The sequence below is a fragment of the Panthera tigris genome, chromosome D3 (genome assembly GCF_018350195.1).
Source record: "Panthera tigris isolate Pti1 chromosome D3, P.tigris_Pti1_mat1.1, whole genome shotgun sequence".
Taxonomy (NCBI): domain Eukaryota; kingdom Metazoa; phylum Chordata; class Mammalia; order Carnivora; family Felidae; genus Panthera; species Panthera tigris.
The window spans coordinates 80,657,765-80,683,191 of record NC_056671.1 but is presented as its reverse complement, the minus strand read 5'-3'; the positions used below and the strand labels follow the sequence as shown (position 1 = coordinate 80,683,191).

The following is a 25,427-nucleotide window of genomic DNA, read 5'->3' as shown; positions in this document are numbered from 1 at the left end:
AGCTGCTACAGGTCTGCAATCCCTTCTCCAACACTCTAAAATTTCCAAAAGTTCTGAAAACACAGTCTTCATAAGCTGCTGGCACACTCATTTGGTGGCAAAACCTGGTACTTACGGGCTGCTCAGAGTCTGTCTACCCAGCTTGTGTGAATATGTATGGGTTGTGGCAAAGATATTAAGGTGTTGATTTATAGGGTGCTGTCCCAGACTCTATCAGTGGAGTTCCGAAACACATAGTATGTGCAACAGGTTAGCTTTCTAAAATCCCAAAAAGTCAGAGTTTGAGGAAAACACCGGTACCACCATTTAGCATAAGGAGCTGTGGACCGACAGTAGCCTGAACGTGTGCCCAAGTTCCAGCAGGGCTAGGAAAGTTTTGTGGATCCCGTGTACCAGTTTCTTTAGTCTTTCGGGGAAGTAAGAATGTCTGGAACATTCTGGTGTTCCCAGAATTCTGATCCCAGTGAAGGAAGGTAAAGCTCTAAAATCCTCCAGATCCCCCTTCCGGGGATTTTCTTTGTGAAAGTCTGTATTCCTGCCAACAACCTGAGATAATTTGACAAATAATGAATACATATATTTCCTCCAGAGTAACTCCTTTTCATTAAAAGCATTGTGTCTTATGGGGAGGAGGTGAACGGAGAACAAAACAAAGAATTGGAAAAGAAGGGTCTGTTGGTATGAGGGCTACACAGGTCAAGTACCAGCAGCTTCCAGATCCAGCAATATTAACAATTTATTGTATTTAGAAAGTGTTTCTTTGGATGCAGAGTTTACAGAAAAGTCAGGTGGGACTTAACCTGGGCTTTTGCCACTTAAGGGGAACAGAACTTGCCAAAGAAAATGATGTTTCGCGTTTTGTTGTGCCTGACGATGTAAATAAATGGGTGGTCGGCATTGAATTCATCCTTGTGTTGCAGGATTCGTGACCCTGGCACCTCCATGGAATCCCCACCATCTTCAGTTATTTCTAAGCACACTCTGTGAACAACATTGGAGAGGGCCACTCCCTTGGTCTCTGACATTCCAGAGAAATCAGATGTATTCTCATTAAAGATATTTTTCAGCCCTAGATTTTCCAGACTAGCTTTGGGATCAACAATCTTTTCCACCTTAAATTTTGGAATGGAGAGTTTGACTTTGGCATTGGCCATGGTGCTGGGATTAGTCCACTGCAAGAGCGTCTCTGAGTTGAGTTGTTGTTCAACCTGAAGGACCAAAGGGAAAGGAAATTATTTTTTTATTCCCAGATGTGAAAGATCCAGCTTGATTGGCAACAGAAAGTGCCATCGTGAGTCCAGTGCTGAAGCAGTGCCCTCGGACCACCGAAAATGGAATCAACCCTGCGGTCTGGGTGTGGGACTGGTTTCTCGTCTCAAAGATGCACCCAGCCACCCAGCACTGCTCTCCTCCCCGCCATGCTCCGACCACAGTCCCCTTGCCCTGAAATGTCTCAGGCTGTTTCTTTCAAGTCATAGAGTAGAAATGGATGTGTGGCCGATGATGTTGCATAAATAAGAGTAAAATAAACATAAAACTAGGAGGGCTTTTATACATACTATTGCTTGAATGCTTGTTTTAATTTCTCCTCTAGGAAATCCAGAATATTCGGGTACTTGGCCTGGCATCAAAAGTAACTCAAATCAAATCTAAAGTTACTCTTTGTAAAATGAGTTACTCTTTGTTAAGCTGTCTATGGTCATTCTCTAAGACCGGGGGTGATGAATGCATCCCTTTCAGTTGGTTATTTTAAAAATGAGAGCTATGCCATGACACGTGAAATGGTTGAGTCACAAAATTCTTCACTGAGCAAATCTGAAATTGCTCCTTGCCCTCCCAACCCCTCACTGGCTGGAGAAGAAACAAGAATACAACTGAGAATGGTAGTACCTTGACCGTATTATCATGGGACAATCCTGCACTGAAGTTATTCACATGAAACTCATAAAAATCAGTAACATGGCAAGGTCACAGACTGGTCACAAGTCTGTTTGTTTTGTGTTTAGTGGGGGAAGGTACTGTTGGATTCTCTTGTTCATCTATGATAATCTGGTTTTCAATGACTACTGTTTTTATTTATGGCACATTATTAGAACCGAAAGATTGCCATAACTAGAATTTTTCAGCCAAAAGGTATATTCTCTTGTCCATTTATTATCTAAGAACGAAGAGAGGGAAGAATATTCATTCATAATTCAAAAAGACTAGTCAGAAGGGGGGAAAAAAGTTTTTTCCCCTCCTCCATTATATATGTGTTATGGGTCAAATTGTGCCCCCTCCCTGCAAAAAACTAAATTTTTATATTGAAGTCTTAACCCACGGTGCCTTAGAATGTGACCTTACGGGGAAACAGAATCCTTGTAGGTGTCATTACTTAAGACGAAGTCATTAGGATGGGCCCTGACTTAATATGACCAGTGTCCTTATAAAAAGGAAAATTTTGGACACAGATACACACGCATACAGGGAGGAAGCCACGTGAAGACAGAGGCAGAGATTGAAGTGACACATGTATAAGCCAAGGGACACCAAAGATTGGCGGCCAATCTCCAGAAGCTAAGGGGGGAGGCATAGAACAGAGTCTCCTTCACAACCCTCAGCAGGAACCAACACCTGAGCTCAGATTTCTAGCCTCTGGAACTGTGAGAGAATAGATTCTTGTTTAAGCTACTCAGTTTGTGGTACTTATTATGGTGGCCCCTGGAGAAGAACACAAAGCGTGTTCTTGAATTTCTCTGAGGCTCAAAAGTTCAGTTTCTCCCATTCTGTACTTTAATCAGAAAAAAAAAAAATGGTATGAGGGTCTTTCACGTAAGTAAGGTAAAGTGTAAAACAGCTGAATAACAACAGCGAGAGAAGAGGAGATAGGGCATGGAGTGGAGTGAAAAAAGAAAATGCACAGTGAATGTGAATAAAAGAATAATGAAGGCCAGGGACGCCTGGGTGGCTCAGTCCCTTAAGCGTCCGACTCTTGGTTTTGGCTCAGGTCACGATCTCACGGTTTGATCATGGGTTTCAGCCCCACATCAGGGCTTGGGATTCTCTGTCTCCCTCTCTCTCTGCCCCTCCCCTGCTCGAGCTCTAAATAAATAAATAAATAAATAAATAAATAAACAAACAAACAAACATGAAGGAAAAAGAGTAACGAAGGCCAGTGATGGATAAAGCGTAATGACCATTAAAGCAGCAGGACGGACATGGACTGAGACCACTCCCTGGAAAGCCAGGGCGTAACCGAGGCATGACTGGAAATGAAGCAGGTGACCTCTGGGGTCCTCAACGAGCCTGTCCTTCTCCCTGGCCGAGGGCCGAGGCCCCGGTGGAGGGGAGCTAGGGAGCTGGGAAAACGGGGCCGAGGGGGGAGCAGGTGGCCCTGGGTGGCTGGATGGGGCTGCCAGAGCAGAGGGGGAGCAAAAGCATCCTTCACAAGGAGATGAACCTCTACTGCTATCTACACCTCGTGCCTCTAATAACCTCCATAAAGGATGAAGCATAATAAAATCTCCTCTGGGTGTACGCATTAAAAGAGCTTTTCCGGACCTATAGAAGGTACAACACAAAGTGAACCCTAAAGCAGGCTGCAGACTTTATGAATAATGTGTGGACAACTGGTTCATCGGTTGTAACAGATGCACCACACTAACGCAAGATGCTAATAATAGGCACTCGGGGCTAGATTAAGAACACAGATTCCAACTTCCTGGGCTCCAATTCTGATTCTACGTGCCACCGATGAGTTAGGTGACCACAGACTTGTCACCTCCCCTGCTGTGCCTCAGGTCCCTCAGTCAACAAGAGCACCGTGACAGCTTCTAATAAATAGATAGGCCTGTCCCAAGAAGTCGAGGAGAAGGCGTACGTGGGGACCTCCCAGCTCCTGGCTCGTCACGAGTGCCAAATACATGCTGGCCGTTTTCGTATGAAAGACAAAGGCCCAGAAAGGACCATGAAACCCTTGGAGACGACCGAGCAAGAGATGTGTAAGGCAGGGCAGCGTCACAGCCACACACAGTGCCCTCCACACAGCTCCTTGTCACAGCGGGTGGCACCTTTGTGTTGAACACCCGCCTCCCTCCTCACCTTCTCCAGGCCCGTGGACTCATCCTCCACATCCTTGGGGAGCAGAATAAGCAGGCTGAGGTGTTTGTTTTGAAAGGGAAGCTCTATGACCTTACAATTAATACCATCAATGTTGCCCATACAGAACGTGGCGTCCATATTCATCATCTGCACGGGTTTGGTCTCTGTCTGTAAGAGGAGAAGAAATTCGGATCACTTGCTTTTCGATTCACACAAGCATAAATACACACACCCGCACGCACACGCACACACGCACGTTTGTTCTTGTTACAGTCTCAGACCATTGTGGTGTAATCATCCATCCGCTGGGATCCCAACTGTACTGGACCCAGACCATCACCGACTGTCCCCGGATGAGCAATGACTTCCTCTGAAAAGCCATTCACACGCCTTATCATTCCAATATATTTCGGGAACTATACGTAATACGGCACTTATACAAAACATTGAAAATAAGACAGTAAGACTGAAAACAGAGGCAGACTTTGACTTAGTCTTTATAGATGCTCATAATTGCCAGCTCTTCATTCCTGGTGGAGTGGACTTGAAAATAAATTCGAGGGCAAACCACATAGCTACTTAGGCAGCGTTTGCTGATCGAATACATATGAGGGAACACTCAGCACACAGCAAGACACAAATCACATTTGTTTGGTCCTCTGTTCTCCTTTGTTTCTAATCCCCCTCTCCCTGTACGGCCGCCTACTCTGATCTGAGCTGTGAAGAAGTCTGGATTTGAGATAAGAACCTGGGGTTTCAGTCTCAAATGTGACATAAACAGATGGTGTGATCTTAAGGGAATCACTTCACTTCTTGGACCTCAGTTTCCTTGTCAGTAGCAGGAGGGAATTGGACATTTCAGAATGGTTGTTACCTCTGGGGAGGAACCTTGAGACAGGGAAGGAGGGGCTACCCGGGGGAAGTGCTATTGTTGCTGTATTTTTTTTTTCTTTAAAACATCTGAAATAGAGGCGCCTGGGTGGCTCAGTCGGTTAAGCGTCCGACTTCGACTTCAGCTCAGGTCATGATCTCGAGGTTTGTGAGTTCAAGCCCCGCGTCGGGCTCTGTGCTGACAGCTCGGAGCCTGGAGCCTGCTTTGGATTCCGTGCCTCCCTCTTTCTCTGTCCCACCCCTGCTCACACTCTGGGTCTTCGTGTCTCTCAATAATAAATAAACGTTAAAAAAAAATTTAAAGATCTAAAATAAATACAGCAAAATATAAAGATTGGCAAAGCTGTTGAGTACATTGGAGTTTGTTTTATTATTTTCTAGAATACTCTACATGTTTAAAATATTTCATAATCTCTTAAATGAAACTATTAAGTAACCAAATTATCTCTTAAGTCGCTTCTAGTTCCAATGCATTCCACACTCCTCCAAAAGGGTCTTGGTGCCCAGGTTTTTCTCTCTGGGCAGCATCCCAGGCCCTTCCTTCTCTCTGTCCCCACTGATATCTGACTGTGTCTCTGCTACTGACATGACTGATTCTCTGAAGGAAAATTAGTTCATACTAAAGAGTAAGAGACTGACAGTAAATTACTGTAGCTTATTATTTCGATCTATACCTCCCTTAGGATATTTGCCTGTTAACTGGATCTCTTTTAGGGGAGATTTTAAACTTCATATCAGGCCTGGGAGATAATATTTCAGTAAAACTTATATCTGGGATCTTCAAACAGTGAACTGAATTTCCCCCAACACCTCTCAGCAGAGCTAGACTGTACTAATTTTAGTTTTTGTAATACCTCTATTTCAATACTTGTCACATGGTTAGAAATGTTTGTTTATGTGACTGTTTCCCACACACACACACCCCTCACCCTAACTAGACTACAGTCAAAGCAGAAACCATGTCTTATGATCTTGATATATCCCATCACGTAGTAGTTGCTCACTAAATATTTGGTCAATAAATAATTAAAGACTTCCATTCTAGGTACAACCAGAAATAGAATTAGGATAGAAAAGCACACTACTTTTGAAATTTACTGCTAATGCTTCCATTTATTTCTCTTAAAGATGCTCTAGATTTGTCTAAAACTCTCCATCAAGTTAGACAGCTAGTCATCTGAATTTGCATATAGTTGTGGCCACCAAATACAGTCGTCTATTTCATTTATCAGCACCGAAGATGGATACAATAATTCCGTTTTCTAGAATATAAATCGAGAGACATATCTTCTGAACACATGACTAAATACAGACTCTTCCAAAAAACGTGTGTGTGTGTTCACCTTGTCCGAACAGGCACTATTTACACCTTTCATAATATAACTTCCTCAATTTAGTCTACCCTTAAAGAAGACATCATGGGACAGGAGAAAAGGTTTATTTAGTAAAACCTGTGAAAAAGTTCAGAGGCTGACAAAAGTAATGCAACGGAAACGAAGGAAAAGTCCGCATTCAAAAGGAGGGCGTATCCCCACGCAGCCTGGAGCAGTGTTTTCCTGCTTGGTTAGAGGCCACGCTAAAAAATCAGTGACATTTCAAATCTTGGGTGAACTCTTCTAGAGTCTGAGTCTCCAGGATCTGACACCTCCCAGTTTTATGATTTAATGACAGTAAAGGAGTCCCCCGCACTCCCCCTCCCTTCCGCCCATGAACACTTTCTTAAATATAAAAACTACACCTCTGGGTGCAGTGGGGGCGTGCTCACTGACTATTACAAGAGGGGATTATGGTTCTTTGCCCACCCCTCCCCTCCCAACCATTGGTCTCAGGAAAGGCACACTACCTCCTATGCCTCCTATGCACACTACCTCCTATGCCATAATTTTTCAGATCTGTACTTGGGAGCCTTTGACACGCGGCCTTACGTACCTTGTTGATTCTGAAAGGGCATTCTCTGGTTTCGGATTCAGGAAATTTCTTCATCCACTTTCCAACGAAGTAGGCAGCATTAACCACAAGGATTTGGGTCTGGTCACTGACACTGCTGTCAGACAAAATGTTCTCAAAGCGGCCTGCAAACAATTGTAGGAAACCACAGATTGCACAGGGTTATTCTTCAACACCACATCTGGGATCCACACCGCATCCGCTCCCTGGGTATTTGTCACGGCTGGAGCCACCCATGCAAGGTTCGATCGATGGCCCGGAATGCTTCACAAGGGTTCCTTCCTCTCCTTTCATCCTGTTTCGAGAAGACTTACCGAAGAGATCTGGCGGCAGGGGTGGGGCGGGCAGAAAGCAGAGGGGAAGGGAGGGAGAAGAACAGGAAGAACAGGAAGAAGAAAAACACGAGCTACCCCTTTTGAATGCCTTGTGTGGGGCAGTGTGCTAGAGATTTCCTATGCACGATATCGTGTATTTCTCCCCATTTTACAGATGAGGACGCTGAGACTTGCTGTTAAGTCACTTGCCCAAGATGACACATGAGCAAGGAGGGATTCGGGATTCAAATGAGTCTTTTGGACTGCGAAGCCTGTGCTCTGGGATGAAAATGCACGAGTGTAATTTTAGCCTTTTCACGCGTATTCCCTCACAATGATCCTGTAAGGCCAGGATCTTCTGCCGCATTTTATACTTGAGGAACCTGGGACTCGGAAAGGCCAAGCAGCCTTCCTCGTGCCCGCAGCTGGAAAGCAGATCCGCACAGAACCAAGCTGCACTCTTGGCCAAACAGCTTGGCACCCTCCCCTCCCCCACCCAAGGATTACATTGCTGCAGACACCTGTTCGTGTCAAGGTCGGCACTGTAATTACCACAGAGATCAAGCTCCCAACAGCCACAACAGTTCAGTGGTGATAATGCCTTGATAGAGCAAAGTCCTCACATTTGAATAGTACTGACATGTTTTGCAAGGGATTCTCACTGACCTAATCCCTCGGATGATCACCTCTCCGCTCAGGACCCGCTTCGTGGACCTGTGGCGGTGTGTGTGCAGGGCCCTGTACGGGCTTCATGCTCCCCTGTCACCACCTTAAAATGCGTAATACCTTTTTTAATAAGGAGCCCCTCATTTTCAGTCCCACCAACATCACATGATGTGCCGAATCTGTAATCATGTCAAGGAAGGAACTTAAAGACCAGAGAAGAAGGGGAGCCAGCAGGTGGTCATTTCAACCGAAACCTCGAATTTCTGATTCTAAACTCAGAGGACTTTTCACTAAGCTACCTTCTCCCATAAAAACCTTAAATTTGTGAAGGTCTTTTAAAGGCCCTTGGGGAGCAAAATACAATTATATGGCAATTCTAGAAGCAAAACAATCACACAGCGATTTAAACGGAGCTGCTTTTGCTTATAAATTTTTAAATTGTGCGCAGCCTGGTGTTACTTATACCTGTTTTTTCTTTACATATGAAGGCAATGAAAAGGTCATTTCAAGGACATATATATATGTATGAATATGCACGTGTGTCCACGCATAGCTATGGCTACCATATATTACCTTCGCTATCTTGTATTATTCGTTAACCTCTATTATCTAACCTGATTCTCACAACAACCGTGTAAAAATTAACCAAGTAACATATGCCCCATTTTACAGTTCAGTAAACTGAGGTTCTCTAGCCAAGTAACTCAGTGCAAAGAGGCAGTGTCTGGATTTGAACCTGGATTTGAACCTGGGTCTTACATGACTCTGAGACCACGTTCTCTCCATGGCCTCACTCTGCAGTTACAGCGTGGAACCTGTCATTCCTGAGTCAGCGGCACGACAGGCCCCCTCTGGCCATTCCTACAGGAAGCGTGTACAACACAACACAAACATGTCCCCGGGAAGGGACACATGGACACTGACCGGCACTCAGACTCATCCCAGCTCCAATTCCTATCCGGGGAGGACGATTCACCATGGAGGTGGGGGGGGGGGAGGGTCGGTGCAGGAGGAGAGCACTGAGCCAGGGGCAGGACCAGGCAGATACTGCGGAAGAGACCCTGAGGCTAGCAGAGGGCAGACCAGCACTGGGAGTGGTGGATCTGAGGACGAGTTTCCTCCTCAGTTCGCTTTGTTTTGTTTTTTCTGGACGTGTGTTTGATTGCCTAGGAGCTTTTGTCCTTTTTTCCTTCAAAAAATTTGCAGAATTTTTGAGCCGAAGGTGGCCGCAGGGATTAAGTTAAAGCCCAAGCCCTTCGTCTCCGCATCGAGAAACTGGCCAGTGAGTGGCCCAAAGCCACGCTCTGTTGGAGGCAGGGCTGGGGCTCCAGGAGGACCAGCCAGCAGCTCCCTGGGGAGCACAGCAAAGTGGACCAGAACTGAAGCACCAGGAATTCCTGCCAAGCCTTAGATGACGAGGGTGTCGACACGCCCAGGAGTCACGTGGTTGACATGTCTGGCATTTCAAGGGCAAGAATTTAGCCTGTCTACCGAAAGCATCCAAGGAAGCCTCCACATATTCAGTCCTCTGCTTAGCAGAAAGAGTCAAGAGAAGGTGGTGTCCAAGTAAGTAAAAGATACTTGCCGTCGGTGAGGTCCTTGATGGACTGGTTGATCTGACTTTTCGTCTCTTCCAATTTATCTTTGAAGTCAACGGTTTCCATTTCCTTCGCGTAGGGTCTCTTTGTAGAGCTGATGAACTCCTGAAAAACGTCCAGCTCATAAAATCACAAAATACCTGAACTCTGCAGCCAAACCATCGTGCCCTTCCACGATTCCAACTAAATTGGGGTTTGTAAAATGTCCAGGTGGGTGGATACCCTTTCAGCATCTGTAAATACTATAAATGGAGGCTTCGTGTGGAAATCAATGAAATGCCTTTCGTACAAAGTGTTTCATTTCTTCAATTCTAAGACAATAGCTATTATTAAATGCCTCTCTCAGTGTAGTAGCAGCTTTGGAGGAAAGAAAGAAACATTACGCTACACGAGAGTTATAATATGAATTCCAACTTAGAAACATTAAAGGGCATATTATATAGATATAGATATAGATATAGATATAGATATAGATAGATATCTTAGAACAGAAGAAATGTACAGAAAAGAGAACTCTGTGAGCAGAAAACTCTTACTCACTGAAATTCATACCAACTCTAGAGATTTCTTGCTACTGAAAGTGGAACTCAAGGACCAAGAGCCACAGCATCACCTGGGATCTTAATAGAAATGCAAATTCTTGGGGCGCCTGGGTGGCTCAGTTGATTAAACATCTGACTTTGGTTCAGGTCATGATCTCAAGGTTCCAGGGTTTGAACCCCGCATGGGACTCTCTGCTGACAGACCAGAGCCTGGAGGCTGCTTCAGATTCTGTGTCTCCCTCTCTCTCTGCCCCTCCCCCCCCCACTCTGTCTCTCTCTCAAAAATAAATAAATGGCAAAAAAAATTAAAAAAAAAAAAAAAAGAAATGCAGGCTCTCAAGCCCCACCCCAGACCTACTGAACCAGAATGTGCATTTTAACAAGATTCCCGGGGGACTCTTCTCACATTTAAGTTTGAAACACGGCTCCGTAGTGAACGCGGCAGGGGTTCTATTGTTAAAAATGCCAAACCCCAAGACCCATCCCTGTTGAGTGATCTGAGGCCAGGAATTAGCACTTTTCACAAACATCCAGGTAGTTCTGAGGCAGGCAGCCCCCCTCAGGCCACGCGCTCCTTTGTTCTATTAGTGGTGCATTTGCAAGTGATGTACACCCAACGGAAGGATGGAAAAAATTTCTTTAAACTTCAAAAATTTCTTTAAACCGGCTTTGAAAAAATCTCTTTCAACTCCAAACTCAAGTTTGGTTGAAATAATTCAAAATGTTGAACGGAAGTTCAACCAAATGAAACATATCTGATTAAACGTCCTAAGCACAGGGGGCCCCTTGAATTTCTTCACAGCAGCGACAGCCTCAGCCACTTTGCATCTGTGAACTACAACCCAACCTTGGGACTGCGTGTTGCCGTTGACTGAGAGAACTGGGGCCACCCCAAAACATCAGAGCCTCACCAAGATAAAGACACCTCCACTGTCCTCACTGCTGGCACAAAATGTATTCAGCATCTCCCTAAGGACCACCTGGGGAGCTTTCAAAAAACTTTCCATGCTCGGACCCCAGCTCACATCTCAGTATTTTTTTTTTTTTTAATTCTCTGGGTGATTGTTAGCAGAAAAGAAGGCTGTGTATATATGTCTTCAAGCAATAAGAATAAAGTTACAACATGGGGCGCCTGGGTGGCTCAGTGGGTCAAGCATTGACTTCGGCTCAGCTCGTGATCTCATGGTTCACGAGTTTGAGCCCCGAGTCAGGCTCTGGGCTGACAGCTCAGCTCAGAGCCTGGAGCCTGCTTCAGATTCTGTGTCTCCCTCTCTCTCTGCCCCTCCCCGACTCGTGCTCTGTCTCTCTCTCTCCCTCTCAAAAAAATGAATAAACATTAAAAAAAATGTTTTTAAGAATAAAGTCACAACAATATCTAGTGATGGATGTCCTCAAAAGATCTCAACCAGAAAGACAGCTACAGTAGCAATTAGTAAAACTATGGTAAGCTATTTAACTGGCAGTCTACCTTTTAGATTTGGAGAGCTTGCAGTTTTGACCAGGCAACCACAAACCGAATCAGTTCTTTATTGTTAGAGAAAGAACGTCTATGTGGTAGTCTAGAATGCTGGCTACGTGTTTCAAATACAGACTTGAAAAATATTGTGATATACTCTGGGATCAAATTTAAGGATACTACAGTATACTTTATATGATTCCTTCAAGAAACAGCTAAAAGTAAATACCTAGAGCTACCTTGTACAGATACCCACGCGGCCAGCCAAATAAAGCAAACAAAACCAATTTGTGACGGATGAAAACTATTAATTCATACAGTTGTTATTTTTCTCATTGATTTGGGAAACATCAAGAGAATATTGTATGCAGAAACAGATGAGGCGGAGAACTTTAGAGAACTCAAAATGTTCATCCAGGTCATTTGCCCTGCTGTTTAAGGAGAACCTTAGCTGACCCAATGGTCACAGATATTAAAAAAGGAGAATTCCATACATTCCCTTACCCCCTCACCTCCCCCTTAACTAAGCCCCCCACTACTTTCTCAGGGCAGACAGTCTCTCCCTGGCTGTCCTGTCTGCCCCTCCTGGCGGTGTATCAATAAACTTCTATCTCCTTTGTTCTGTCTCAGGGCCCTCCCCACCCCCCACCCCCACCCCCACCCCCACCCCCGCCACCCTCTATCCGATTGGGCCACACCACATTTGGCACCCCCCCATCTGATCAAGAGACCCCACACTCCCCACCAGGACTGATTTATTTTAATAAGCTTCAAATCATCAATGAGCATCTTAGAAGTGGATTTCGCTGAAAACAAAGTGGTGGGTGTAACCGCGTGAAAATGCCACTCCTGGTAAAGAGTCGAATGGTGCGAATTGCTTTAACCCACTTACTGTAGAAGGATTCAGAGATTTGTCTACGTAGAGTCGTTTGATCAGTTTCAGGGAGTAAAAGGAACTAAGTTTGTTCACATCCGATGTCACTGTTTGAAATCCAAAGGGTACATCTTTGATGTTTCCAAAATGAAGGACCTGTGAAGAGAAAACAACCCATCATCCACGAAGCTTTGTCTCTTCCCGCTGCAATGGATACAGGACCATGGTCAGCCGCCTCGGGGGAGCAGTATCTTCCTGCTCAACTGTCCTCATAAAGCAAGGCTTCTCGACCTGAGAGTCATTGACATCTGGGGCGGGATAATTCTTGGGGGTGTGTGGGGGTGCAGTCCTGGGTACTGTAGGATCCTTAGCGGCAGACTAACTGCCAGTAGCACTCCTTCCTCCATTTGTGACACCAAAAATGTCTGCGGGCCTTGCCAGATGTCCCTGGGATGAGAGGGAGAGGAACCGTCCCCAGCTGAGAAACACTGCCATAATGATACTCTTCTCTTTACTCAACTATTGGGGGGATTTTGCCCTTTGTTCAAAACGATGCCTCTGAGGCTCAGACCAAGGCCTTTCTAAACATGGGAAAGAGTGAAGCTGGGGTATAATTTCTATCCAATTTATTTATTACTTTTTTGATATTTACGTATTTATGTATTTATTTTTGAAAGAGAGAGAGAGCACACGCGCATGTACGCACAAGTTGGGGAGGGGCAGAGAGAGGGGGAGAGAGGATCCCAAGCAGGGATTCAGCGCTGTCAGTGCAGAGTCCTACATGGGGTTCGAACCCGCAAACGGCAAGATCGTGACCTGAGCCGAAATCAAGAGTCAGACACTCAAGCAACCGAGCCACCCACGTGCCCCCCTTCTATCTAGTTTAGACGCAAGCAAAGAGAGATTAACACCAAGAGAGACCATCATTAGGTAGATATCAGATTCGGGGATAGAGGGTCTCTAGCAAGGTCTATGTGACCCCATCAGTTGCTCCAACAAGTCGCTCTAACCGTGAGCTGCTGCATCACTGGGGGTAGGGTCAGCACAAGTGGTGGCTGCCCTGGGTGGGCTACAGTCAGACACCCTTGCCTTGGCCCAGCCTGTACCCGCCAGAAACGTGATCTTGCCCAGCCCTTCAGAGCTTCCCTTTCCCCTCTGTAAAATGGACTGAGAATACCTACTTTTCGTCATTGCAATGATCATTGCAGACATTATATGGAAACCATCTAAAACATCATATCGAAACCTTAACGATGAGGGGCGCCCGGGTGGCTCAGTCAGTTAACCTTCTGACTTCGGCTCAGGTCACGATCCATGGTTCGTGATTTCGAGCCCCACGTCCGGCTCTGTGGTGACAGCTCGGAACCTGGAGCCTGCTGTGGATTCACTGTCTCCCTGTCTCTCTGTCCCTCCCCGCTTATACTCTGTCTCTCAAAATAAATAAACATTTAAAAATAATTTAAAAGGGGCGCCTGGGTGGCTCAGTCGGTTGAGCGCCCGACTTCGGCTCAGGTCATGATCTCACAGTTTGTGAGTTCGAGCCCCACGTCGGGCTCTGTGCTGGCAGCTCAGAGCCTGGAGCCTGCTTGGGATTCTGCGTCTCCCTCTCTCTCTGCCCCTTCCCCACTCATGCTCTGTCTCTCTCTGTCTCTCAAAAATGAATAAACATTAAAAAAAATTTTTTTAATAAATAAATAAATAAAAATAATTTTAAAAGAAAAGAAAAGAAACCTTAATGATGAAATTAGGAAGTGGGGTTCATGAGCAAACGGCTAAGAATTCTTGAGATATTTTTGGTGCAAAAAGGTAATTTTAATATAGCACAGGGACAGGAGTTGTGGGGAGAAAGAGCTGCACTGGGGTTGTGAAGGACTGATGGTATACTTTTAAGTTCGTGGTGGGAAGGAGAGTAGAGATAAAGTAAGTTTCTAAGGATTTTGAAGCAAGGCTTTCAGGACCTTGTGGGGCTTAGGTGCCATTAAGATAAAGTTACTTTTAGCTTTTAATGACATATAAACATTGAGGCAGCCATGAGTCCCTGAGGAAGGTCACACTCTGGAGGTTTCAGGTATCAGTGGGCTGCAAGCTGTAAGGAAATTTAATTTAAGCTACGTGTCTCTTGCCTTTGTTTCTCTAGTCAGTTAGTAGTTATTCTTACAGTTATATTCTAAGCTACTTAAAACCACGATGCTATCTTCTGGAAGAAGTCCCCTTCTATTTTGTTCCTAACTTTTCTTTCATTCCAACCGATAGCCCAGCAGCTCTTGTGTTTCATGGTGCCCCAAAACGATGTCTGCATAAGGTGATTCTCTCCTGACTCTTAAGTCATAATAACTGCCCTGACACCACACCCTAGGTAATGTCACTAAATGGGCATATTGTGCCTGTGACTCACAAAGCCTCAGTACTGCAGGGTTAGATGTCTGATCCAAGGCAGTACATAGCTCTCCTGCCTAATGACAGGTAAAAAGACCAAAAAATTAAAGAACCCAGGTCACCATTACTGGGGGAACCATTGTAGGTACTGAAAAGAGCTTTATTATTATTACTAAGAGCAGACCCACCACCAGGAAGGTCTCTTTACCATCCCTTCTCTAGTGGGAGACAAGGAAGGTAAAAGGGGGTAGGAATGGAGGGGTGGGGGGTGAGGAACCAAGGACGGAGAAGAGAGAGACAGCTTTTCTCCACAACTGAAGTTTCTTTTCCAAGCCTCACTCAATTTCAAGTGTAAATTGTTCATCCTGACCAAAATAATACTTTGTGGGTCTTACTTTGTAGGGATTTATGGATATAAGAAGAGGTCCCTAGTTTTGAAATGCTTGTGAGTTGATGGAAGAGAAGATTCTACTGAACATAAAACCATCAACCTAAGAAGATAACGGAATGGAATTAGGAGCACATCCACCTACGATCCAAAAGGGGACAAAACTTCCAGGCATAAAATAAATAATTCATGGGAATGTAATGTACAGCATGAGGACTGTAGTTAATAACACTGTATTATATACTTGAAAGTTGCTGAGGGAGTAGATCTCAAAAGTTCTCCTACAAGAAAAAAAAAAAGAATTTGTAACAATGTAGAGTGAGAGATGTCAACTAGACTTATCGTGGCGATCATTTCCAATATGTGCAGATATCAAGTCATTATATGGTACATCTAGAACGAATATGTTGTATGTCAATTATATAACAGTTGAAAAGAATGATAACCTAAAATAAAGGTAAGTGAGCAAATATGAAACGTAGCAAGATAGAGAAGATCACTCCATTTGGAGGTCTAAGAATTTTACAAAGCTAGATGGTCAGCCATAGCCAAAAAGAAACTCAAACAACAACAAAAAAAGTAAAATACACGCACATATACATATAACTATATGCATATGTGGGGGAGGGTCGACATCAGTTCATTGCATTCTTCTTAAATAGGATACTCAAGCCCCAGGGAGTATTCTGGAACGTAAGTAAGCACGACGCATCTGCTTCTTTATCCCTGTTACTTGAAGGCAGAAAAAATTTTAAGTTATTTCTATACCAACATAAGCACAGATCGATTTATCTGATATGGACATATTATAGGGTAGAATATATCACAGAGTAGAATGAAGTTGAGCCTGCATCTTAAAATAAAGCATGATGCCATAAATAAACACGCACTGGACGGGGTATCTGCAGTGTCACATTTAACAAACACCATCTTGAATGATTTTCACAAAGTATCAGATAGACTCGCCAAAGGCTACTCGTTAGTGTAAATATTGTGATTGCCTAGCAAGCAGGTCCCCAGGTTGTCCATCACAACATGGTACTTGTAAATGTGGGTCGCAGGACAGATTAACGACACACTTAAAGATAGATTAAGACGATGCGAGAAATGGCATATCTCTCAATCCTGAGGAATTTTCTCCAAGAGCCCCCATTCATTTTCCCGAGGCACCGCCTCTGTGTTCTGGTAAGTCTGTTCCCACCGAAAGCAGAAACAAGGTATGGAGCTTACCTGTCCAATTTCATTTGCTGTGTCACCTTTGGTGCCTACTTGAGCAAGTGACAGAGAGGTGGAGAGACAGATCGGAGAGAAGAGGACATTGCCCGCTGGCTCCTTTTCACACAGTTGTTTGAACAGGTCAACTGCAAAAGCCGAATTTGCCAGTTGTAGAGCGTCCATTGTGGGCCTGCAGCAAAGGACAAGGATGAGGTTATTTCTAAAGCGTCTTTGAGGTGTTCTCAACGGCAGTCTGCCAATGCAACGGGATTCTATTCAAACAAAGTAACAGTCTTGGGTAGAAGAGAGGAAGGAACTTTCAGTAAATGCAATCTGAAAAGCCAATGGTGAAGAAACTTCTGGGAAAATGTCCTAAGGTCTGAACAGTCCAGCATATGGGATCCTCTGTGTGTCCAGCTCTGCCCAGAATCTCCAGATTCAGGCCTACTCGGCCACAAAGGCCATCCTCAGGAGCCTGCACACCTCTTCCTCAGCAGGTGGACGGAACAGTTGACGGCACTGATCAAAATCAGTCGGTCTTAAGGGCACCCGTGTGGTTCAGTCGGTTGAGCCTCCAACTTTGGCTCAGGTCACGATCTCAGTTTGTGAGTTCGAGCCCCGCATTGGGATCTCTGCGGCCAGCACAGAGCCTACTTTAGATCTTCTCTCCCCCTCTCTCTCCTCCCCTCATCCACTGGCTCTCTCTCTCCCTCTCTCAAAAATAAATCAAAAAATCAGAGCAGTTTGGTATGGTTCAATTTAATATTTAGTAAGTGTTACAGGTTGAATAGTGTCTCCCTAAAGGATATGTTGAGGTCGTGAGGGTGGCCCTAATCCAATATGACCAAGGTCCTTGTAAAAACAGGAGAAAAGACACTGAGACAGACGTGCACAAAGGGAAGATGGTGTGAACGCACCCATGGGGAAGGCCGCATGACAACAGAGGTAGAGAGTGAACTGGCATTTCTACAAGCCAAGGAACACCAAAGATCACTGGCAACACCAGAGCCTAAGAGAAAAACATGGAACAGACTCTCCCCTACGGCTTGCAGAGAGAGCAGGGCCCCGTGGGTACCTTGATTTCAGGCCCCTCCAGACGGTGGGAGAATAAATTTCTATTGGTTTAAGCCACACAATTGGTGGTACTTTGTCATAACAGCTCTAGGAGACTCATACAGTCAGTCATGCCTTAGTAGGCCACCTAGAACACAGCAATAGTTAATAAATACAGCTGTTAATGTTTTTGTTGTTAGTACACACCTACAGTGTGGAAGACACTACACAAAGTATTAGAAGGATCAACTGAGTCCCTCCTCTTCTGAGCCTGCCATCTCTGGGGGCAGATACGTAGGCAAGTAAGGGGAATGTGCGGCTGCCCGTGCCATGCGAGCGGTGTGACAAATCATATAGGAGTTAACGAAAAGAGAGAGAAGGTGGGTTCAGCTAAAAATACGGGGCCCGGGGAATTGGAGACAACAGCAAGCGGGCACCTAGTCCTGTCTGAGGACTCTTATTCTCCTGTAGGTTCTCTAAGTCCCTGAGACCCTTTCAGTGGGTCCGTGAGGTCAAAACCACTTTCAGGGGCACCTGGCTGGCTCCGTCGGTGGGGAATGCAACTCTTGATCTCGGAGTCGAGGTCGAGCCCCTCGAGGGGCACGGAGATTTTTTTAACGTCATAAAAGTTTTTAGACATTGTTTGTCTTTCCATTGTCAATCTGTCACAAATATGCAGCAGAGTTTCCAGAGGCTGCGTGATGTGTCTTCTATTAAACCAAATATTAAAGAGATTTGAGGAAATGAAGAGACAGTGTTACTTTTCTTTCTGCACCTCTTTTCCTTTAGAAAACAGTGGTTTTTCATAGAAATAGGTTATTCGTGTTAATATGTAAGGGTCACGTGATTGGTATCTTCAATAAATGAGTAACTATTTTAAAATTTCTCCAGTTTTAATTTCTGATTTGGTCAATACCAATAGATATAATTGACATCAAAAAAAAAAGAAAGGAAAAGAAAAGAAAAACAACTCTTTGGGATCCTTGGTAATTTTTAAGAGGTCAAAGGCATCTTGGAATTGAAAAGTTTGAGAACTGTTATTCTAAGAAAAGGTCGACCTTTCTGTTCAATCCAGTCATTACTGACCAAGCCTGAAGGCACCTAACTGAAGGAGTCAGGGCATAACACTTTCTTGAACAGAACTGGGCTACATAGACTCTTCAGCCCCTGCCTGAGCCCAGGATAGGAATCCGCCTTTTATGGGACATGTGGCTTGTGTGCAAGATGGATTCGAGAAGGTTATAATGTATCTCAGAGTCTATAAAAGCAAATCCATCACCAAAAAGAATGTTCTGTTGACCCATTCATGCTCGCTGGTCATCTCCAATGACTTCTTCCTCCTTTGTTTTATGTTCCCAATAAGAACAGCTAAGTGAACTTAGGTCATTGTTCTGAAAACCTACCACAAGGTAACCTTAAATCTTACATTTCTTTGGGGCCCGAGACCTTCTCCTCTCTCTGGGGGGGGATCTGCTCGGGATGACTGTGCACTCCCAGGCAAAGCCGCCCAACATCAAGGGTACGGAGGGCAATGAGACAGAAATGGAAGCACACAGGGTGTTTTGACCAGTACGTCCACCACGAAGAAATTAAAAGAAACTTCACAAAAGGTTTGGGGGATCTCTGTAACAGACTTTCAGGACTTGAAGTCTGGCTTTCTCCAACAGCAAATTTAACACGGATGGGGCTGAGTTCATCAACGACTAAAATTCAACATGAGTCATTTCTCCATCAAATAAAGATGCCTATATGAGCTATTTCTTCACCAAAGAGAGAGGCCTAAAACCCAAGCCACTGCAAACTTCTCGAAGCTTTTACAACTTGAGGCCTGATCACATCAATAATAAGATGAAAACATACCAACTCTGCTTGAACAAACATCAGTAGTCCTTCCCAGCATGTACTTCCTACCCTTCAAGAAGAGAAATTAGAATAATTTTGCATAATCGATACAAACTTTACTTTTAAAGTTTGATTTCCTCTGTGTATTCAAGGCCTTGGAGTAATCCGCTCAGGGAATTCTGACTGCAAACACCTAGAAGCGGATCAAAGGGTAAGGAAATGTTCATTTTACCACATTGTTCAAGTGAAGCACTCTTCATTCATCCTTTAAAGCATCTGAAGGTAAATTTAGTCTAAATGGTTCCATGCGATACAAGATAATGGTGGTTTTTAGGACAGCGGATTACACAATCCAGTTAACACTGTGTTGCAATTCAAGGCTTGGATTTCCAGTCCCTGATGGAAAATGTAAATCAGTGCACGTCTATCAGCTGATGCTTTCCCGACAGGGGCAGACCCTCCCTTTCAAGAGTCTGTTCCTTTGCATGAAAGTCCTCAGTGTAGGCGTCCAAACAGGTGTGCCTTCTTATCTGTGTGCTGACTGACTCCTTTCTCAGAAAATTCTCCCGCGAGTCAGGGAAGGTCCTATGGCCTTAATATCTGAGGTCCTAGAGATAACAATATTGTTGGATGCCTGACGAAGGAAGCAGAAAATGGGTGCACACGGAAATCTGTGTAGAGGCAAGCAATCACCAACCAAGTAATCCAGCAGATATCGCATGGCAGACCTCATCACCTGCTTGGTGATTAATACCGGCAGACCTAAAAACACTTAAAGCCGATCTGGTCTGAGGTGGTTCCAAGGGATGACTTTGGCCACAGCCCATCGCCACCTCAAGGTGCTGCAAGACAAAGCATGCAAAAAAAATCCCAGCAACGTAGCAATACAAGCCCAGGAAAATGCATCCGGTCCTACACGGGCCATTTTGTGCAGCTAATGCTATACAAATTATGGGTCCAAGAGTAGAGGTTAGCAAGTCCTCCATCATAATTGTACATGCCTAATGACCTGTGTTCAGAGTGCGAAAAATCACTGCAGGTTTTTTTTTATTTGTTTTACTTTTCACTTGGTCACAGAGAGAACTTCTGTCCTTTTCATGAAAACCCTCTGACAATTATAACGAAAAGAGAGAATTTCCATTACAGCTCCAACGTAGGAAACGCTACATGTTTTAGTCACTTAAATGTTTCAAAGGCACTTTTATTTTAACCAGAGAAAAGTGAGATGGAAACGTAAGGCACAAGTACAGACGCAACAAACAAAAACTTGTAAGAACGTATTGCAAAGTCGCCCGCTGTTTGCGTTATGTCCTAAAATCGTAAACCTTGAAAGTGGAGCCAGATCTTGGAATGGATCTAGTCTGGCTCCTCCTGTTCATGTCCCAGTGAGGAAAGTGAAGTGGGCAGAGATGAAGTGATTGTCCCAGGCCACCCACACAGGGAGGTGAAAGTGGCAAAACCAGACTTTCATTTCCACCAGCTGCCAGCCGGGTACTCCCGACCACACCTCATCATAATCGTGTCTTGGCTGGTATGTGTTCTCTCGAGTGTCTTCGGAACTCCAAAAATTCTACACATCCTGAATTACCCCTTTAGAGATACCGAGAGACTTTGCGTATTTTTTTAAATCAACACAAAACTTTGTTTCCCGTTTTTGAAGAAGTTCTTGTTCTCTCTCTGCTATTTACATCGCAAGCTATTAATTTGATATTGCTCTCATCTGATAAGTATGGCCTGAGCACCTAATTTGTGTCAGGCACTGAGCTAGACATTAAGGAACCACAGGGGAATACACACTTGGTTCCTGCCTCTGAGGAGCTGTCGTGTGGCCTCACACGTGTGATAGTGTGATTAGTGTTTGGACGGGGGCATAAGTTACTTGTGGGGGGCACAAGTGCTTCGGGAGAGGCAGTTCACTCATAGAAAAATCTCAGTGAGGGGCGCCTGGATGGCTCCGTCAGTTAAGCAGCCGACTTCGGCTCAGGTCACGATCTCGCAGTCTGTGAGTTCAAGACCCGCGTCGGGCTCTGTGCTGACAGCTCAGAGCCTGGAGCCTGTTTCGGATTCTGTGTCTCCCTCTCTCTGACCCTCCCTCGTTCATGCTCTGTCTCCCTCTGTCTCAAAAATAAATAAACGTTAAAAATTTTTTTTTTTTTTTTAAAGAAACATCTCAGCGAGGTCTCCTCAGAATCAGTTCCATCCAAGTAAGTCCCACCAAAGACGGGCCCTAAAGGATAAGTAGGAGATAGTCATGCAAAAGTGTGTGCCGGAGAGAACAGACCCAATTCAGAGAGTGCAGGTGACTCCCAAATGAGAGCAGGCACATGTACTAGGATGTAAGCTGGGTCACTGAGCTCAGTTCTCTAGACCTAGAGCTGGTCACTGGCCCCTGCATAAAGATTCCTAAAGGTTCTTTTTTTAAATTTTTGTTAATGTTTATTCATTTTTGAGAGAGACAGGGAGACAGAGAGACAGAACATGAGCAGGGGAGGAGCAAAGACGATGGAGACAGAATCTGAAGCAGGCTCTGGGGATCTGAGCTGTCGGCACAGAGACCAACACGGGGTTGAACCCACAACCCGTGAGATCACAACCTGAGCCCAAGTCAGACACTTAATAGCCGACTGAGCCACCCAGGAACCCCAAGATTCCTAAAGTTTTTAATGCATCTAAGCCAATGGTCCTCAAACTTTTCATCTGTAGACCATCTGGCTGAGATAAAGACCTTATGGGCAGGTCGACCATATGTCCCGTTTTGCCTGGGACAGTCCTGGTTTATCTGTGTTGTCCTAACATTAGCAAGAGTGCCCCTTTCCCTCTTAAACATGCTGTATTTGAACCAGATAAGTTCACTCTACCAACAGACCCATTCTTCTATGCACAAATGCATGTGCGCACACACACACACGCACGCACACACACACACACACACACACAGCTATGTACATAAGCTTTTTCATTCCTTACCAACTAACTTTTCACTGTGTCAGGTTATTGTGGAAATCATTTAGCCTAGCCTGCCTCAGTTTACAGATGAAGAAAAATGTGGTGAATAAAAAACCTCTAAGTATTCAGTATAGCCAGTCCCTAGGCAACGTGTCGAGAAACCTTGCCTCTAATAATAATAACTACAGTGGAGAATGCCTAAAACCCCAGTCTCTGCTGTCTGCACTCCCGAGAAGAAAAAGTCAGAGCCGGATTAAGAAAATAGGAGTTCTTGCAGCTTCTGCAGGGTGAAAGAGTTATCATGAGGATTAAACAAAGTCATGAAATGAGTAGATGCATGTGAAAAGTGCTTCGTTAGCAGGAAAGGAGAACACAGCTATTAGTAATAAGGCCAATGGCTTGATTGCCGGTGGCAGGGGTGCTGCTATGCTCAGATACTCTGGAAGCCTGATCTTGACCCCTGAGCCTTCCCACTGCTGCTTAACACTAGAGTCAGGCTTGCCACACCAGAATGACCAAAATTGCTCTGACTGCATACTTTCAAAGTCAAGCAGAGGGATCGAAGGGACAGAATTGAAAGCATTAGGAAGCGAAGAAATAAACCGGCTGAGTCATCTGGAGAATGCCTTTCTTCAGGCCGGCTGCCATCTCTCCACCCGTCAAGGAACCCACCCAACTTGCACAGACTGGTGAGGACTGAGATTTGGGACACACCCGATTCTATTCGAAACCTCTTTGGTGATGTTGGGGTGAAAAAGTTAAGGGTGCCTGTGGAGTCGTGGAAAAGTCTACAAGCTATGAGTTTGAAGGCCTGCAATCTACTTCATCTCCCCACTTAGAAGTCGCGTGACTGCGGACACCGCTTCGCCTCTGCGAACCTCCACTCCTCATCCACAAGCAAAGGGCCGAGCTGTGGTCTGGCTAAACCCCTCAGCTCCGCAAAATCGTGTGTAATCTGATTACAAGCCAACTGAACAGCCTGGCTTGTTAAATTGATCTTTAGTATGATACACTTAAAGAAACCACAAAAACCATAGTGTGTATCAGGAAGAAACCATGAACCAGCCCATTTGAAAGAACACACACTGGAGGGACGCCTGGGTGGCTCAGTCAGTGAAACGCCCGACTCTTGATTTCGGCTCAAGTCATGATCTCATGGTCGTGGGTTTGAGCCCTGTGTCAGGCTCCATGGAGCCTACTTAGGATTCTCTCTGTCCCTCCCTCTCTCTGCCCCTCCCCTGCTCTCACACGCACATGCTCTCTCTCTCTCTCCCTCTCAAAAATAAAGAAACGTTAAAAAAAAAAAAAAAAGAACATATATTTGAAATATGTAAATTGTTTCAACTGTCCTGAAACCCATAAACAGGGAGGGAGAAGAGTCTCCGCCCGGAAGAATGTGGTTGCTAGTAAAGTGAACGGTGACTGGTTGCATTAAATTGTCAAAAAGAAGAGTGGTTCCAAAACTGAACTCTCACCCAACCAGGAAGGTGGGCCAGACTCTCAAACGCCTTCGCAGTCTCTCCGGTTTTCAGCACCTGGCCCTTCCTGAAATTAGTGTCACAAAATCCATTCTGAATTCCCAGGCACGGCTGAAGATGTCCTCAGGAATACTTTCTCCTCCGGGAATCACTGTTGCGCTGCCCGCCCCCCCACCACCACCCGAACCCCCTAGCCAGGTTACGTCTTCACAGTTGGATGTGATCTTGCTCCCTACCTGGCATTCCTGGTTCCCGAAGGACCCAGAGCTCAAAGTGCCGCCCACGTGGCAACACTGCAGCCCACAGCCTATCCTTGACAGTAACCATCATGGCTACCGACTCCACCATCTTGAAACAGCTCAAATAATTATTGCGTTTCAAGAATCTCCCTGAAAAATCGCCCTGCTCCCGCGCTTTGCTCACCTGGAGTCACAGTTATCCCGGAAAACGCACAGCAAGGGAAAAGGAACACGAGAGCCTCCCAAGGACCTTGATGTAGGAGCAACCCTCTGTGGGGCAGAGGCAGGGCTGGCTCCCCTGAGCAGGCACCACTCCCTCTGTGACCACTCCCAGCCTGCGCTCCCGGCTCTTACTCATGCCTCTTGGCAGCAGGTCCATGACTGGAAAAAAAAATGATTCAGGTTGAAGTTGCTGTTGTCTGCACAGCCTCCAAAGGCCTCCAACATGCTCGGGCAGGAAGGGCTTCGGTGGATCCTGCCTTGGGCTAAATATGTACATACATTCATCAGGGCAACCCTGATAGGCCACGTGGGACCGGAAGGTGAAATATGATATGAAATAGAAGGAATATGTGACGGTCGTAATGATTCAGACTTCTCAAATAGGGTGGTGCCCGAAAAGCTCCCTAACCCCCACCTTTCCACGTAAACTGGGGCAGCTCTCTCTGCTAGGTGCGAAAGAGGTACTCCCTATTAAACAGGATGGCGATCACAAAGGAAGAGGGCCTAGAAATTAAATGAAGTATGCTTAGCAAAATACGTAATACCAAACTGATAGGAGAAAGTGCTTGATGAAGTTCCCAGTGATTAAGATACACAGCTTTGCTCTCTGTGGAGCCTGCTCTTTGCAGATTCCAGAGTTCCTGCCATCCTGTGGCTCCTTCATTCAGTGGGACCTACACGCTTCCTACCAAATCTGTTCTCAGGAAAGTACCTGAAACTAAGCCATTCATTTTTCTGTTCTGCTCCCATTACCATCTATATATTGTACAGTCTTTTCTATCTGACCACAAGACGGTAACGACAGAGACGGAGAATCCTACAGATGAAAGACCAAGCCCCATTCATTTTTGTAACACCAGCTTGGTATGGGCTTGAGAGACAGTGTGCATGCAGTCGATAAATGCTGGTCTAAAGGAATGAGAGCGCCTCATTTTGCCAAACTAAGATTGACTGATCGCTTCCCTTCCCCCGATGTCTGGTTATTATTAACCAGGATCAAAGTCATAAACCAAATGAGCTGAACTCTGAAAGGAGAATCTCGGGAGCAAGTGGAGGCAAGAAGGTCCTGAGAGGGTGATGTGGGCAGGCTGCCTCTCAACACTTACATCCCCAGCTGGAGTGGGGAGATGTGGGTTTAGGGGCAGAGTCATACGTTTAGAAACCTACTGTACCATTCGATGCTTGAGATATCCTAGTCCAAGCGCTTAACCTCTCTAGCCTCAGTGTCCTCATCTGTGAAATGAGACACACATATTCATGAAGACAGAAAACATATGAAGTGTCGGCATATGCGTGTGCC

At 45.2% G+C, this 25,427-nt stretch overlaps 1 protein-coding gene and 1 long non-coding RNA gene across 2 annotated transcripts; one reads left to right on the top strand and one right to left on the bottom strand.

The window, feature by feature from the left end:
• Nucleotides 1-671: 671 nt before the first annotated feature.
• Nucleotides 672-24,357, bottom strand: SERPINB5 (serpin family B member 5). Its single transcript, XM_007096091.3, has 7 exons — nt 24,090-24,357; nt 16,363-16,537; nt 12,387-12,524; nt 9,484-9,601; nt 6,901-7,043; nt 4,081-4,248; nt 672-1,208 (listed from the first exon to the last, which is right to left on the bottom strand). Exons 2-7 carry the CDS (start codon nt 16,528-16,530, stop codon nt 816-818), a joined length of 1,128 nt encoding a protein of 375 aa, XP_007096153.1. The 5' UTR covers nt 16,531-16,537; nt 24,090-24,357; the 3' UTR covers nt 672-815.
• Nucleotides 14,753-15,339, top strand: LOC122232737. The gene is made up of 2 exons (XR_006210124.1): nt 14,753-14,831; nt 15,147-15,339. It is a non-coding gene; the product is annotated as an uncharacterized LOC122232737 (long non-coding RNA).
• Nucleotides 24,358-25,427: the final 1,070 nt, after the last annotated feature.

Excerpts from the sequence above, each read along its gene's own strand:
- SERPINB5 (XM_007096091.3), bottom strand. The coding sequence starts at position 16,530 with ATGGACGCTCTACAACTGGCAAATTCGGCTTTTGCAGTTGACCTGTTC. Across the intron at positions 9,602-12,386 it reads AATCTCTGAATCCTTCTACA|GAGTTCATCAGCTCTACAAA; the intron begins GTAAGTGGGTTA and ends GACGTTTTTCAG. Across the intron at positions 7,044-9,483 it reads CATCAAGGACCTCACCGACG|GCCGCTTTGAGAACATTTTG; the intron begins GCAAGTATCTTT and ends AATTGTTTGCAG.